At 27.7% G+C, this 18,279-nt stretch overlaps 1 protein-coding gene across 8 annotated transcripts in view; it reads right to left on the bottom strand.

Moving 5' to 3' along the window:
• LOC107443592 (nephrin) overlaps nucleotides 1-16,030 on the bottom strand; it is a 236,093-nt gene extending 220,063 nt beyond the window's left edge. For 4 of the 8 annotated variants that reach the window (XM_071181527.1, XM_043046461.2, XM_071181530.1 and 1 more), the window contains exon 1: nucleotides 15,198-16,030. In XM_071181527.1, the coding sequence (XP_071037628.1) occupies nucleotides 15,198-15,261 (64 nt within the window). In that variant the 5' untranslated portion in view covers nucleotides 15,262-16,030. The remainder of the gene's footprint in view (nucleotides 1-15,197) is intronic. The other 4 variants (XM_071181526.1, XM_043046460.2, XM_071181529.1 and 1 more) reach the window with 1 other exon arrangement.
• Nucleotides 16,031-18,279: the final 2,249 nt, after the last annotated feature.

Raw genomic sequence — 18,279 nt, 5'->3', positions numbered from 1 at the left:
ATTTAAATCTAGCTTGGATCAATACATACCAGGAACATCTTTCAAAGGGGATGTCATAAATTACAATATTTTTAATGAATATTTCTGAATGTACCCATAAAAAAAGTTGGCATAAATTACTATCATAAAATTAAAATTGATCTAAGGTGTCTTCATAAAATGACCATTAGATCCCACTAAGAAATAAGTAAGTGCATAATTATATTTCTATTAGATTTTTCTTCCAGTTCAATAAACAAAATCAGCTTTTTAATAAAAATACCAAAAAAGCCAACCAAAATAGTTTAGTTTTAAAGTAAACTTTTTTCAGCTGGGAAAAATTTTATGATTTAATAAACAATTTGGAAATTAAAATATCAAGCGAATCTGCTTTTGCCAAAAAAAGCATTTTTTCGCTTAACATGTTAAATATCTAAAAAGCTAACAACGTGGATAAAAAAATCACGTAAATTCCTGTTTTGGCGTTATATGTTTGAAAAAGATCATTTTAGTTTGATATGATTTCATTTTTTCTTTAGTTAACAAGGCTATTGTTTGACTTTTTACCTTGAGACCAGCGGAAGTTCTCCGAGGACACAATTATTATTTTTTATAACTTAACAAAATAAAAAAAATAATACATATGATGGAAATATTGTAAGAGAAAGAAAAAGCGCCAAATAGTCCAGTTTGTCTGGAAATGAAAGAAAAAGCGTGATAAAGCACATTATTATCCATTGCATAAAGTGTATCACCTACTCGTTAATGGTTTATTCAAAAACTGAATACAAAAAAACCTTGAAATCTTGACATGAACGAAGCGTATCGTTTCATAAAGTGATTAGTACGATAGAAATGCTGCGCAGAAAAGTGAAGTTTGCTTTAATGGAAATTGTCTCCGATTTTATTTCGAGAAGATTTTTTTTTATTAAAAAAAGGTAAATTAAATAAAAATATTAGAAATTTTTTTCTTCTTCTAAATCCTTAAGTTCTGCAGTTTCTTTTTAAAATAAAAATTCGTTTTAAATTAACATAACAATGTTATTTTTTTAAATGAAAAAAGCGTATTACCATGTTAATTGATAAGTATTTCGCTTGTTGAAAATGCATTAAACAATGTAATTTAGATTCGAATTAATGAAAAACAACTTTAACATTTTTTTAAAATTGTGCAGTTTTTGATCCTCAAGAAAGTCATATTTTTGGATACCTGCAAATTATATAATCGTAGATAAATTGTGGCATTTTTAGATTCAGAAACCAATTAGGTTTAGCACGTGTTGTTGCTTACAGGTACCCAATTAAATCTGATTTGAATCACATGGTTACGCATAATCACTTCACTTCTTCTCGATTTTGAGTACCTAAATGTTATTCTGATCAACATATATTGCTACCTATTAATATTTATACAATGTGTAATGCTGCATAATATATTGCTATACACCGATAAAACAAAAAAAATTGACTAAAATTAAGCGTCTTAATTCTTATACTCCATATCACATAAAATAAGTCAGGTAGCTCTTCCTGCAATCAATCTCAGGATGTAATATCTACATTTGCAGCTTACCAGCTTCGGAAGAACAAGTCTAATGCATATCAGGTTATAAACAACTTGCTAAAATTAACCAACATATGGTCACAGTCTGAAAATCACCATACAATTAGTACTATAAATTATAATTGCCGTTATCAATATTAATTGTTACAAAATGGCATAAAAATCTGCTTTGAGAACAAAGCACAACAGTAACCACATTAATTAAAATATTTTAATAACCCACAGAAAATGACTCCAGAATGCAATCCATGCTTAAATATCTGAAAGGCAAATTTCTACAATTTAACATCTAAGAGCAAGCACCTGCAGCAAACCAGAGCCGGAAGAACAAGTCCAACGTACCTCGGGTTATAAACCAACTCGTTAAAAATTAACCAGCATATGGTTACAGACTTGGCGAGTTACAATTCCTGGCACAATGTAACTAAAGCAGCTGCTTTGATATAAAAACGCAGATGTTCTTTTTTATTCAGTAGATTGTGACGCAAAACTTGAGCCTCCCCAACTAATGACTTGAATCTTAACATCACCAGGTAATTGCGAGTGTCGCCACTCGTGAAGTAATTTTAAAATTGAGGTTGAAAATCATTTGATAACTCAAATTGTGTTCTAGTAGTAAAGCAAAAATTGGGCACGTATTGTTAGAAAACGAAAGAAATCTAATCAAATGATATACACGTGAGCAAATATTTTTTTTTCTGTAAATCCCATAATAAAGTATAAATATAAGGGTCATATCAGCAAATTTTAAAGCATAAGTCAATTGAATTTGTACAAGATGAAACTATGTAATTTCATTTACCTTAACTTTCCAAATATAATCTTATATAAATGAATGCGACATTGACTATTAACTATTGAAGGCACAATTTAACGTTGAATGTAAGTGAAGTAATTGAATGTTTAACTTTATTTTGATTGCGTAATGAATAATTAACTGAATTTTATTTAGTTTAAATTCGATTGCATATAATTAATTATAAATATTCTTTTGATTTAGAATTCCTTTGAGCGGAATCCCCTGGGGAGTAAAAACTAAGAATTTCGATAGAATATATTTAATGATTTATTCTAAAATACAGTAAAAGTATTTTCAACACAGTTGAAAACAGTGGAGCAAAAATATGAATATATCAGCAGATATATAAAAGTTAATTCAATTATTTCAAAACTCAATCATTTCTAGATAATGTAAAAACAAAAATAAAGACAGAAATTTTAATCCTTCAATGAAATGAAATTGAAAAATAACAGCAATTTATTATACTGTTTTTTTTTTAAATAATCTCTCTCACAGAATTAAGAATTTGGTAAATTTTTATAAAAATTCCCCCACACATACATAGCATTTCTGAAATGTATAATATAAAAAGAAACCGGTTTATTTAGCAGGAAAACATCCAAGATAAAGAATTTTGGCTTAAAAGAAATATATGTGAATATGTAATAATAAAGTAAAACCTCAACATAATGAAAATGATTCCGGATCAAATTGCGGTATAGGGTACCGCCATTTTCACTTGCATCCCCGTAAAATTCATTTTACCCTAATATATATTTAGCAAAATAATATTATTCCTTATTTTTTTTCAGTATAGTTTCTTTAATTAGAGTTATTCAGTGATTTTTACTTTAACATGTTCTGATAAAAATGGATTTTACCATGATATGATTTTTTACAGTGCTGAGGCTAAACAAAAATCATAGAAAAAGAGATATTTAAAATGAAAAAAATTTTGACATTTTAAGGTCAACAAATCGATACCATGACGTCAGCATAGAAAGTAAAATTATGTGAATAACTAAAAACCTGCGAATTTCTGTGAATAATTCATAACTTGCGATAAAAAAAAAATTAATGAAAAAAGAATAGTAGAAGATCTAGACGCTTTATTTAGACGAACCATAATAATGAAAAAAAATCCACAGAGAACTAGTTTAAAATGTTTATAAAACTTATAATAGCACAGATTAATAAGCTAGATCTCATATTTTAAAAACGTACCATATTATTATGATAAACGAATTCCATGTTTAATCCGTTCAAAAAGTTTATAAAACCTAATAACGTTTCATTTTTTAGGAAGGATAGAATGGCATAAAACGAGACTGCTCAAATTGAGCTAGTTTTAAACTCTACCAGGTAATGGCCAACTTCATCATCCAGGGGACATAAACATGAGCTTTAGGTCTGTAATTATCTGATGACTTGTGTGCAATTAAATTTTAATCTATAGATGCTGCAAGTTGCAGTGAAATGTAAGACAAAATTCAAAAATTACATTTTAGAATGCACAGAGAAACGCTAGAGGCGGAAAAACTTTCGTTATTTATTAAAGAAAGTTATAAAAATGCAAACATTTTAGAAAGATTCAGGGCGTAATTAAAGTAAACATTTGGAGAAATTCTCTGGAAAAGAAAATTGCGTTATTGATTGTGGTTTTTTTAGAATTACTGCAAGAACGTGATTGTTTCAAAAATTGGGGGGGAAAATAATGCAAACGGTAGAAAAAAGTCTGAAAATTAAACTTAATTAAGCTATTTATTTGATTTTAAAAGCAGCTGAGATTCTGCTAATTAAATTAATGATTAAAAATTTGCAACAATTGAAGGTTCACAAATAAAATTACAGTGCCAAAATTTTCAGCACAATGCATAATTCATATATTACATACGACGTAAGATTATTTCCTTGTAAAAATAAATTTTGAATAGCAATAAAATGTTGATTAGGTAACTTTTTAATATCAGAATATATTTTTAATTACCATAGTTGAAGTTTTGTCAAAAGAGCATGTTTATAAAGGTGAAAAAAACGATATATAAATATGAATTAAGTCAACATTTAAGTAATCAATCTTACACCACACTTAATACCAGTTTTAAACAAATTTTCACAATATTAATTATAGATTTGAAAAGCAAAGGGTTATAAATACTTGCATAAAAAATAAATTAAATTTTGTCTTCGTGTTCAACAGAAACAATTTTTTAATTAAAGAATTTCCTTAAACTAAATCTAAACCTTAACAAAACTATATGCTTACCTTAACTAAATTAAAAAAAAAAAACTAAAACCAAATCTAAACCCTAACTTTAAACTAAACTTTAAAATTGATTCCGAGTTATTTAATGCATCGTTAATATATATATCCAAACATTTACTAGTTTTGAGAAAAAGCATGAAATCATTCTCATAATTACTAACTATTTGTTCTTACTTAACTATAAGTGCATCATAATCAAATTGTTAAGCAATATTTAACTTGCTACTTTAAGAGAATACAAACATTAAACTACATATTAAAATGCATTTTTTTACATTACCAACGCAGTTTAATATTGAAATATTACTTTAATAAATGTAAAAATAGATAATAAATTTATATTTTAACATTCTTCATTTAATTGAATTATTACTGATATATTTTCCCCCGAAAATATTACAGATAATTTCCCAGAAAATTTATAATGAACTTATTTACCGAAGAAACTTTTCTATATTAGTAGCGAAGAAAATATTTCCAATGGCAAATAAGGCTTTATTAAATTATTTGGCATAATTGTTTTAAATGTAGTTTTTGTAAAAGGTATAACATTAAACCACTATAGAAAATAATAAAACTAAAACTTGTTATGAGCAAGCTATTGCAAAACATAACCATTTTTATTACTAAATTGAATGGTTTAATTTTTCTTTTTAATACATGTTGTCACCCAACATAGAGCTTAAACAAAAAAAAATGCATTACCACATGATTTAATTATGAGATTTAAGAAATAAAAAAAAAATTTAACATCGTACGTGAAACAAAAGCCTCCTACTTTTGTTTTCTTTTCTCTGTGCTGTGTCTCTCTAAATAATTTAATTTCAGCTTTCTCCGAGAGCATCATTAATTTAAGAAGTATTACGGATTTATACTTGAAATAAATGTTTTAAGAGGGATTAGAAGTTTTTGCGTCATATATTTAAGGTGATATGAACGAAACCTCGACTTACTTTATTTATGCCGTAAAATGACTTTTCTTCATTATTCAAAAGACAAATTTGTTTTTACATATTTATTTTCTTTCAATTTTTTTTATCTCAAAAGGTTCAAAAAAGCTCGAAAAATACTGATAAATATATAACAAAAAGTGTTAGAGCAAAAAAAAAAATATATATATATAGATTCTCTAAAAATGTAACAAATGCGTCACATACATGGAAGAGAAGAATCATAACTTAATAACTTTACCGCAAAAGTAAAAAAAAAAACTCAAGTTGTGAAATTAAAGTAAAAGAATGTAAAATTAATAATTTGAGAAATATATATATATATATATATATCTGTTTTGTTTTTATTTACTTATTTAATGCAGTTTACAAGCATTTAAAATTGAATTTAATTTAATAGTAATTAAATTCATGCTTTTTTTAGTCCTTGCTATATATTTTACGGAGTGCAGTATATAAAATAATTTTAGTGTTATATGTCAAATGTTTTCAAAATATTTTTTTAGTTTTTTTACCATTTAAAGAAATTTTTTTTCACACAAGTAGCGTCTTTTCGTGTGTTTTTTTAGAGATCATTAAGAGACTTTTTCGAACATAAATTCTCATCAAAAACATAAGAAGATCCTATTAATTAAAAAACTTATTATAATAAATTAGAAAAGAACTTTTAAACTTAGCGTATTAACCGCAACTATTTAGAACTGTTACTGCGCAAAATATACTACAACGCACTAGACAAAAGCTCTTAAATATCATCTCTCTTATATTCAGATTACTAAATCTATTAAGATATATTTCACAAACAACAACACCTCGGATAAACAAAAATTAAATTACGACTACTTACGTGCTATCAGGAATAAATTATGAAAATATTTATTTAGCAAACTAGACAAGATTAAAAGGACCAAACTTATTACCACTAAATTCAATTTTTTTTGTCCCAGTGTTTTTATATTATCAAATAATAACTGGAGTGTTTTGGTTTTTTATTACTGATACGACACTATAGAGAAAAATGCCGTATTTACGAGAAAATGTGGAAAACTAGGATACCATAAACATTTTTAGTACAGATACAGTTTCTTTTACACAATGTAGTATACATATTTTAAAATAAAATTTTATCAGTGCTGAGAAAGATTATGGTTTCACAGTTTCTAAGAGATCATTCTATTTGTACTCTTTTTTTCACAGCATAAATTTTTAAATTTAAGCAAAGAATTTTATTTTTACATATCTGTTTCAGGCCACCGTTATTTAAAATGTATAACAATGCTCTAGATAAAACTTCTATAAATAAACAAGATCTCCATTGTTTTGTGATTATGAAAACATGTAGAAAAAAACACAAATGAGGTAGCAAAATATCAATTATAAAGTATGCCATTTGTTTTTGTCTGGTAAAATAAGTAATATACTATGATAAAGTAGGCGTAAACTTTTCATAGATTAAAGAAACCAAGACAGTTATTTCAGTAGCATTCTTAGAGGAAAAAAAAATAATGGCTCCTTTAATAAAAAATATGCCAGCAATACAACCGTTTTTAAAGCAGCATTCCACACTTTTTACATTCATTCTTTTGGAAATTAAACGGACGAAAAAAAGATCTCTCAGAATCATTGCACGAAAATTGCATTACTAACGGCTCATCTGGGCTGAGCAGTTAACTTAAAACAGTTAAAGGCATTTGACCTAAATGAAACTTTGAAACGTGAAGAAGTACAGATGTTTTTTACTCAGTAAGTTCGGCCTAAGGCTTGCGATCATCCCCTCCTTCGATCATTTAGTATCATGACTACCTACGTCATATTTTTATTACTTTTCTCGATCTTTTGTATAAATTTGTTTTTATAATTCTCTTGTTATCTGTTATGTTACAATTTTTTTTTTCATTTCAAATTACACAAAAAGATGGAACTTATCAATTTCTTCTAATAAATCCTTCTTCTCTTTTTCAATTTCTTAAATATTTTATTCGACAGTATAATGCAAAATTTACGTATGTTATCGAGATTTTTGTTTCCATCATGTGCTTCCATGATATCAGCTCCGAATCCATTATTGGGAAGATACGAAAACTCAAACTTAATAGGAGCTAAACTCCAATTTCTTGGGTTTTTTGTTTGTTAATACAACCTATTATTATTCAAGCAATAGGTGTCCGATATAATTTTTTAAAGGGGGCCAGAGCGAACCAGATTTGTAGACAAATGTCTAAAATGTTTCTATGTTGATGAATTTATTAACCATGTAATGCTAGCGATGGTGGTGCAAGAAATAGAGCACTCGTCTTTCAATGAATTGCCCCAGGTTCGAATCCCAGCTCTGACTGATCGATCCAGCACGCATTGACTAAAGTGCTGAAGTAAAAAATCCTCAGTCAGATTATTGGATTAAACTCCCCTTGGTACCGTGGTAGCTAGTCGTGTTTTCTTCTCCGTGTAGCGCAAATGAGAATTAGTTCTGTCAAAAAATCTGCAGATCATTGTATTCTGGGTTTGGTTCAAAATTAAGAGACAACGGAGTTTATTATTGATAATAGTAAACCATTAATGGGTCAGCAGTTCAACACTAGTAATAAAATAAAACTTAAAGTAAAATCGTGTGTGATAACGCATAAAAAATAATTTAAATAGCATAAGCGTCAAGTAAATTCAATTTAACTTAATTGGACAGCAAAGCACTTGACTGCCATAAACTTAATCAACCAATTTTCAAATAAGCTCGCATTATTTTCAAAACAATTAATTTAAGAACATTATCAAAGCTTTTTTTTTTGCTCCATATATGTCACGATCATTAATGTAGATTAAAAAAAAGGGGGGGAGGGATATTGAGTGAAATCTATTTAAAACTTGAAATGATGCGCTGCAGAAAAGAAAAGTATGCGTCAAGAAGTTTGGGCAGCTGCTTAGCGCGCGCGAAGATTAATTATAATGTCAGTCTGCCTTTCTAAATCTTCCCGCAGGTGAAAAGAAGAATGGATCTTTAATGTAATTGAACGATAAAGTCGTAGAACTGGAGATACTGCTACTGGCTTTAGGTACTTAGTAAATAGTAGTTAACTTGAGCACCACGTGTAGCAACAATCGTTAAAATTTAATTTAAAACCTTTGAAGAAAGATTCTATTCTTGGAAATGATTATAAGTTGTCTCTGAAATTTGATCGCTTAATTGATTTAGGGTATTCAGTGAAAAATGTAGTTGAAAACTGTAATAACAAGTATTGGTTTTTAAGTTAAAATACCTAACAAATTTCTAAATTTGAAACATTTATTGATTACTAATTTAAATGATAAATTATCGTGACGATACATAAAATTTAAAGAAACACCTATCAAAATAGGACCAAATTATTGTATTTTAAGTCTACTATCCCCTCTATATTTATAATATATTTTTAACCACAAGAAAGAGGCCAAAAGGTAAAACCTAACAGCAAATGGATTAGAAAAAGCAGATACCAGAATAACGAAATAGAGATAGCTTGATATTTTATCAATGCTAACTCAAATCAATAGCGATGCATTTAAACTTTGAAATTGTAGAGCAATTGGGTATTATCTGCATACAAAAATAATATGCATAAAAGGGAGAAATAATTAACCACCGACGTAATCTATTCTACTCAAAAACTAGAAAATATTTTATAATCTCTGTTTTATTAAAGCAGTGCCTCAAATATGAAACATCATGCATTTACGCCTTATTGCTTCAAATTTAAAATCAAATCCTTGCTAAGAAAAGCAAAAATTATAGTTCTCTTATTTCATCTAGAATTGATAAAAAAGAAGACAATAAAGAATGATCAGTGCTAAGAACAGCACAATGTAGCCATTACATAGAAAACCAGCATTGAAACTCAATACCACAATTCTTCAAATGATTGATTGAGGTTGAATTACAGAAACAAGAGCCTAATGCAGAAATTTTTTAACAGTTAAAATTTAATTTTCATACAAAACCTATTTACACAAAGCGTAGGACAAATCAGTGAACAAACATCACTTATTTAATCAAAAAATATGTCTTATTATCTAATAAGACATAACAAGATACATTGTAATGTCTAAAATCTACAAATGTATAAGGAAAATATATTGTATTTCTATTTGTGGATTTGCAAAGAGAAATAAGCCGGAAATAATATAATTTGCTTCTTTTTTTTCCGTCTAGGTTTGATATAAAAAAAGAAAATGATAAACAAGGAAGATCCCAATCTTGCCATTACATCGCGAATCGTTAATGAAAATGAGTAGACTACCAAAATCTTCTAACGGCAGCTAGAAAATGAATGTGGAGGGATACACGAAACACGAGCCTAATACAGTAGGCTTACTGTTCGAAGAAAGGAATTGCAAAGAAAATAACAGAATGAAAATAAAGAATATTTGTTTTTTTTCCCTTCCTTTATATGGATTTTGGTGGTTTGAAATCTCTGTATAAAGGCACTTGAAGTATTATTTCTGTCTTCAGTGGCAAGAATCGCTTTTTTTCTACTGTGCACCCATCTTGATTTTTTTTAAAGAAACGATGGATTGAATTTCCAGAGCAAAAATAATCGGAGCATACAGTATATGTGACCTTGCGTCCTGCAAATATCATCTGACACTGAAAGACATTTCAGATGTATTTTTTAATATTTTTTTTTTCTGTATTTTGATGCGCTGAGGACGCGGATTTGAAAGGGATTGCACGCAATGAAAAAGGAATAAGAGAATATTGGAATTTCCAAATATCTTTTATTCTTTATTACATTAATATGATATCATTCTTTAATTGTATTTTATAATTGGCAAGACTATAATTGCATGTGACTCAGTGTTTTATCTAGAAATTTCTAACTCCCATTCCCATACAATTGAAAAATATGCATTTGTTTAAAATATAATCTTGAAAGTGAATTCTTAAGAGCTTCGGAACGATTATAATACTAGCATCAAACTAAAACTTTTAAGTGCAATAAAAGAACTGTTTTCTTTGCAAAAGTGATAATTTAACGGAATGTTGCTTGTCCATTTCAAATTCTTTTGAATGAATAAAATATACGCGTGATTTTACAATCCTGTAACCTGTAAGAATCAAAATAAATAAGTTAATTTTTACGTAAAAATGTAAGATGTCTTGAGCGGATTTCAAAAAAAATCAAGTTTCACAATACATATTGTATTTTGATTTTAAAAAGTATTTAAGTTATATTCATGTTTTTAAATTGTAGAAATATAATTTTAGTCCAAAATAGCTATTTAGAACTTTTGCTATGAAGCGAAAAAACTGATCCAAAAGTTGACTTAGTCATGAAGAAAAATACTCGTTACATAAGTATAACATTGAGTATCGTATACAATATGATTTTTTTTCATGAAGGAATACAGGAATGAAATTGCGTTTACATATCTTATTTGATCATTTTTATGAATTGATATAAAAAATGAAGAAAACATAAGAAATCAATGAAACTTTCGATGTCAAGATTAACATTTAAACCGTTTAACCAACAACTTTATTCTTTTAATTATTCTTTTTTCAAATAAAAGAATTTTTGGGAATGAATTTAAGTAGTCTTAAAAAATATACGTGTAATTAAACTCTTAACTGATTCAATTACCGTGTATTATCGTTCTTTAAAATAATAAATATTAATTAAAAAACTTCTCAAAACATCTACACAATAGAAAATGAAAAAAAAAATTAGCTGCTACTAATTCTTCGTATTTTATTACATCATCAAAATATGCTATTATTTAATGTAATATTAATGAAAGTAAATCAAGCATGATTAAAAAAAACCTGAGAATATTGCATTAAGAAATTAAGTAGTAAACAGGCTGGTGAAAAAAATGCATTGAAATTCACGATTTTTAACTTTATGGGTGAAAGCGCCAAGAATCATAAATATTCTAGTGAAAGTTGAGATTTCCTAAGTATAAAAGACAGGAGGGGAGAAAAATAAAAGTTTAAAAAAGCCCTCGCGTGGCACTAGCAAATCCAGTGGCAGATGTGAGAAATAGCTTCAGGCGAAGACATCTACGATGAGACGGTTACCTGGTGAAATAATAATAAAAAAAAGAAACAAGTTTTTTCTGTTTATTTCGTTCGGAATTTCTTAAGTCAGGAAAGTGACTTTTTGCACATGCTGAGAAATCCGATTTTGAATACTTTTTCAACTTTTAAATGATGTTCAACAACTAAAAGCATCTCGTTATTTGTGTGAATAAAGAACATATTTCGCATCATTGTTAATTCATGGAAGGAAAAGGAGTTTTTGGTTATTTGTATGGTAATAGTATAGTTACTATCTAGAACAGTTTCAGTTTCCAGACATCAGTCTCTCTTTTACGGCAAAAGGTAAACTGCAATTTTCGCTGCTGAAAAAATAGGTTTCTCATTTTAAAATTGCTTCTAAACTGAGTGTCATTATTTTTGATGTATCTTCAAAATCCGTTCATTTAAATTTTGTATACCTTTTCAAAACGAACAGGATAATTTTAAAACATTTGCACTTGTCGACAAAAATATAATTGCTAAAAGACTGACTGGGTTAAATCAACACTTCCTAGAAGAAAGAAAGCCTCATCAAGGATTAATTTAGTAGTCCGACATAACGAACATAAACTGCGCAGTGGATGAAATTTAAGAAAGATGTCACTACCTTCAGGATACTGAGCTATGTCGTGGTGATAATTAAAAATGTCACTACGTTTGGACTACTAAATGATCAAATTTCTTGTTCATGGTTACCAGTGCTAAAGCCTTATCTGTTGTAGGAGGTATTGGTTAAGCCGAACCTGGATTAAACACTTAAAACAAGATATCCTTAAATTAGGAATATACGTTAACACTTAAATGATAAAAAAATAGTTAAACTTTTTTTTCCTTAAAGAATATTTTTTGATTACATAAACTAATATTTGAGTGTATCATCTGGAAAGAAAATCTGCATTGATCAGCCCAATACCATGAGCCATAATTTTATCTTAAAAAATTTTTCATCAAAAACTGAGGTTAGTTCAGGACTAGAGCAGTATCAAAAACAAAACATGCTACTTCTTTTCGCTCATTTTCTTTTTCTCCTTTTTTTAAAAAATTTTATCGAATCAATCAGTTATCTTTATTTCGCCTCAAAGTAAATATCCTTAAAAATCATGATTTTCTTTATCAATGAAGGAATTTATCTTGTTTATAAGTTAATTTACTGAACTAATCATATTTATTTAGTGAGAAATTGTTCCTATATGGTTTGAAATGTTTTCTATTGTCTTTTTTTGCTCAATCCATAATTTTTTAATTATTTTTGTCACTTATCGAGATGAATCTCTAACGATACTTATATTTTAGAATTTTTTTTCCATACGAAAGAAAATAACGATTAGTTTATTTAAAAATTTCCCAGATGTTATAAACTCAATTTTTACACATCAATTACTTTTAAAATCAAAATATTTCTTACGTGCCTTTACGAAACGGAAAGTTCAAACCACGTAATGGAAAATGAATGATATAGAGACTAAATATGATATCCACAGTCCTTAGCGTATTTTTGTGATTGATGAATACGTATTTTTTTTTTAATTAAAAATCTAGCTTTGTTCATATTTGCAGCAAATTTCAACATTCAGGGAAAAATTCAGATATCGCTTAAATTTTTCCATCGATTTCTTTCTTGAATAAGCCATCTCTTTTTTAATTGAAAAAGAAATAAACAAGTAAAAAAGCTGCCAAGTTGTCTGGAAAAAAAAGACTTATCATTAAACTCACTTTGTCAGATTGGATTGAATTAAAAATTTAAACCATCTTCCTTAAGGCTGATAGCATTTCTAGACGAAGATTTTTTTTCCTTACTGGCGAAAGATACGATGCAACAGTGTGGGGGAGTGGATGGAAAATGAAGGGGGGGAAGTAAACCCTTCTGCAAAGGTCAGGCTTTCACTACTCTTATTTTCCGAACCCCTATTTCTGACAGAGGGGAAGAATGGGGGGACAAGATACGGAAGGAAACAGAACGATCCTTTATACAATTTCCCGGAGTATCTTGCGCAGAGGATAGCCGCATATCACGACTCACCACCCACCCTATATTTAGGAGAATTTTACCGTTTTTTTTACCATTTTGCGGGGAATGGAATATTTTCCTCTCCCACAAAAATGAATAATGGAATACCTAATTTTCTTATAGGATCTTTGGTGACAAAAGAGCGAAAGAGAACTTTATAACTGAATGTGCTGTAGTTTAAGAACACATTGAATTTAATTACTTTTTTAATTTTTCAGTTAAATTTTTATTGCTCTTGCTTCATATTGTTCTATCATGTTTGTTAGTTTATAAATTAAGTTTACTATTTTATATAACCTACTTTTATTTTATATTTTTGAAATTTTATTTAGCTTTTTTCAACAGTACAAATGCAAACTTTCAATGCCGCACTATCAAAGCAGAAAAATTCCAACAATTATGACGTTAATAATAAAAATAATTTTAATTTGTACTTAAATTTTATTGAAAAATATACGTAAATAAGAATAATTAGCGCATTTCATTAATATTTTATTATTCAAAAATAATTAATTAAAATTTCAAAAAATTTTGGTATTGATTGTTGAATACGTGTTTTATAAGATCTTTAAAATCTTATATATATATATAATTTTTGTTAAACGTTACATTATGTAAAAACTTGTATAATTATCATAGAATGATAAGATAGATATCTCAAAAATAAAATTTAGATATGGGATGGAAACATCAGTTTTATTTAATTATAGAATTAATGGCAAAATAAACTTATCTAAACAACATTAGTCTGAGGAAACATTTTGATCTCTTACTATGAGTTGTGTTTTAAGTTTTGACTAAATAATTTTAATCTTTAAATAAAATATTGATGTAGTTCACTGGTAAAGCAGTTTACAAATATGCGGCAGAAGTTTAGTAAATTCGATAAAAGTATACATAAAATGAATAGTATATGATCAAAAAATAAACATATGAAATTAAATGGAAATTTCAGAAATCGTGGATTTAACTATATCGTTTATGTTTGAATGAATAATAAATTGTTCTATGAAATTCCGAAAATTTTATAAAAAAATCGTGAATCCTTTAAACGCTTTTGAATTTAAACTGTCCACTTATTATAAATGCTTTTATAAGCAATTTAATAGAGAATTTTTTAAAAAAAAATTTAATATTCGATTTACTAAAAAATTTATATTTAGCAATAAAATCTTTTGCCAATATTCGTTAACGCATTTATATTCCAACAACCAATATAATTTTAAATGTCATTTACTTTATTTATTTCACTTGATATGCAAATAACTTGTCTTAGAAATATAATCAAGAGAAAAAATTTGAACCGATTTCAAGTTCTCATAGGCAGAAAATTTTTCTACGAAACATTTAATCTTACACATTATTTTCATTATTTACACACGCACACACACACACATATATATATATATATATATATGCCTGTAATCCCAGCTACNATATATATATATATATACATAGTTATTGCATAATTGTTGAAACCGTCCGGAAATATAGATGACTCGATTTATTAACAATCACTTAAAATAATAATTTGAAATATATATAATTGAGTTTTGAAAATTTAAATTAAATTTAAAGGAAATAATAAATAAAAACTAACCTTTTATTCCTATGATGTCTATAGCGATGACTAAAAAACACCTCCATAATATCACTTTCCACATTTTGATGCAAAATCATCAATGTTCCATGTAAGGAATGAAGTTTTATGAAAAATTTACATACAGAAGAAATTCTGAAAAATCCTCTACTGCAGCCTAAAGTTGTACGATGTCATATAGACAAATAATATCTATCAACATTTTTTTTCCGTTTCACTTATATAAAGTAACAAACACAGAATCCTTTGTAATCAATCCAGTGGCCTTTTGATTTGTTTACATAAGGTCAGGAACGAGGATCAGTTTTTCCTTTTTTTTTATGCATTCGTTTTATTAATAAAACGGATCACACACCGAGAGAGATGGATGAATAGGGGGAACCTCTAGCGGATTTTATTCCTTATGCAGCTGGAATAGCCCAGACGCGGTTCACTTCTGTTATGAGCTTCCTTACTTTGCCGCTTTTGCGTGCGGCCCTCAACTAATGTTGCGGAGAAGTTGACTTCACGGAGACGCAAAAGCTGGATAAGCAGCGCCCTCTCTCGGTAAACAAATTAACCAGTCTTTAATTCCAATTGAACAGAGCGGAGATGTTTATTCCTACTGCCTTCGAAATTGTCTGCTTCTTTTTAAAGAATGAATCTTTGATGCATAAAATAGAATGAGAATATGCATCGTAAAGTTGCTGAATGTAGTAATTGAGTAGATTGTATTTTTTTTCCTCTTTAAATCAATAAACGAAAATAAAGTCCGGTTTAGGAATATAGATTTATTTTCGCAGAGAGGATCCCAGTTAGGATGAAAACTTGATCCACTGTAGAGCAGCGACGCCAAGCGGTCCAACAGGCATACAAGAAAAACATCTTTTTTTTGTGAGACCGGCTATTAAAGATGAGATTGATTCTCACGGCAAGGAAAAAAAATGCAGGAAATTTTTAGAGGTGCTACAATAAACTAGAAAGCCCACGAGGTTGAAAATTAGCAAATGAGTAAGGTTTTTTTACATAGCCAGATTTCTAATTACATAGTTTTTAATTTACTATGCCTCAAAAAATGTTCTACCGATATTATGCATTCTTACATTCTTTTAGAACTTGTTTAGATAATTTATTAAAGATATTATTAAAATAATTTAGGCTCTTAAGAGAAAAAAAAACATGGAAAATGAACTAAGAAAAAATGGTCATTCTCAGCTAAGTTATAAGCTTAAAGAAAAATTATGCATAAAAAAGAGAGAAGAAAAAAAAGTACACATATGCAATTTTGGATTTTTTTAATTCATAAAAGAGGTTAAATGAAAAAAAATATTTCAAATCAAAAGCGAATAATATAAAGTTAGCTATAGCTAATTTTATATATTAAAAATAAAATTAGCTTTATCATAGATAATTTTGTTTTTATTCCTGAAAATTTGTATTGAATTTTTTTTTTCACATTACTTACCTGTTTAGCTTTTATACACAATATCTAACAATGCATGTAGATAATTTATTCATATTTTAATGAATTCTTTGAAATTTTATATTAAATTATAATTTCTTTAAAATACACTCTATCTCTATCACAGCTTAAATTCTCTTAGCACTTGTTAAAATAATTATTAAACTATTAAAAAAAAATTTTTTTCATTCAAAAATGATTTACTTTTTAGTAATAAACGTTTAAAAAAATTTTTTTAAATATTTTTTTTTGCTTCTTCGCTTTTATTTCATTAGATTTTTTTATTAGTTCATTAGAAACATGGTAAGATAATGCTGTTCCTTTCAGTAAATATCCTGTTGCAAAACAGAAATGGTGATTATTATGCGTTCACAATTTTTAACTACTTAAAAAGAAAAAAAACAGCTTTATTTTTTAAAGTTTACATCGCTTCAGTATAGCAATTGGACAATTTGTAAGCTCAATAAAATAATTAAAAAAATTATAAAAAATTTAATGATTCTACCTGAAAAATAGAAAAAATTAAAATTAAAGGAATCAAGTTCACATAGTCTCAGTTAATTTATCGATATTATGTTCACTTTATATCAGTTTTATCTTACAATGTGTTGTAAAAATTTTTAATAATATTTTTAAAGAAAGCAGATAGAAAGTTGGCAGTTTTTCTGATATTATTGTTTTTCGAAATCTACCGACTTTTCAGCTGCTTCATATATAATTAAAATAAAACAAAATTCAAATAAAATGAACGTAATGTCTGAAAAATAAACTCAGACTATATCGTGTCGATTCTTATATGGTACCCCCAATATTTTTTTTCTTACTTTTTCATGCAGAGTAATAAATTTTTTTTTTAATTTTTTACATTTTTTAAATTATTTTTTATCTTATGATTCATCAAGTTTTTTTTTCTTTTCTAAATTGAGCTTTATTTTTTCCCAAAATATTTTCTAAATTTTTAAATTGATACTGACATGTAAACCTCTATTTGTGATCAGACCTATTTATATTGCATGTAGTTGGGAGAAAATCTCGCCTAAATTTACTTTTCTGCATTGCATAATTATTTAAGTTCTGAGCAAAAAGATACATTGATCAACCTCAGCAACGAACCCTGTCAAAATTATGAACCGTGATCACATTTTTGAGGCTGTTTATACCCATGAGGGGATCGAACCAACACTTCCTAGAAGAGAGAAGATCTCAGCACGGATCAATTTAATTGTCCAACGTAACAACGTAACGAACGTAGGTATTTATCGAACCCAGGATCTTCACCTATATCGACGTTCAACCAACAGAGCTAATGAAGCGCGAATATAACCGAACAAACTTCATAACAATACTGGTTGTAGTAGATATGAAATTATATTTATTTTAGAGCTTTGTACAAGCATAAAATACTGGCAAAAATACTGATTAACCGCAAAAGAAAAGTTGATAAAAGAATTATTAATTAGCACTGAATGTATTAATATATTTTTATTTAATTTTTGATCCAAAACGCAAATTTATAGCCTGAAGTTTGTCCCTTTAAAACTCCACTATTATTTAGACACAAATTGTCTAACAGCAAATTAAATTCACATCAGCTTGGCAAAAATTAGGGCCATTAAATTCAGCTTGGCAATTAAATTCAAT

The sequence above is a fragment of the Parasteatoda tepidariorum genome, chromosome 5 (genome assembly GCF_043381705.1).
Source record: "Parasteatoda tepidariorum isolate YZ-2023 chromosome 5, CAS_Ptep_4.0, whole genome shotgun sequence".
NCBI classification, from domain to species: Eukaryota; Metazoa; Arthropoda; class Arachnida; order Araneae; family Theridiidae; genus Parasteatoda; species Parasteatoda tepidariorum.
This window is presented reverse-complemented; position numbering and strand designations above follow the sequence as displayed.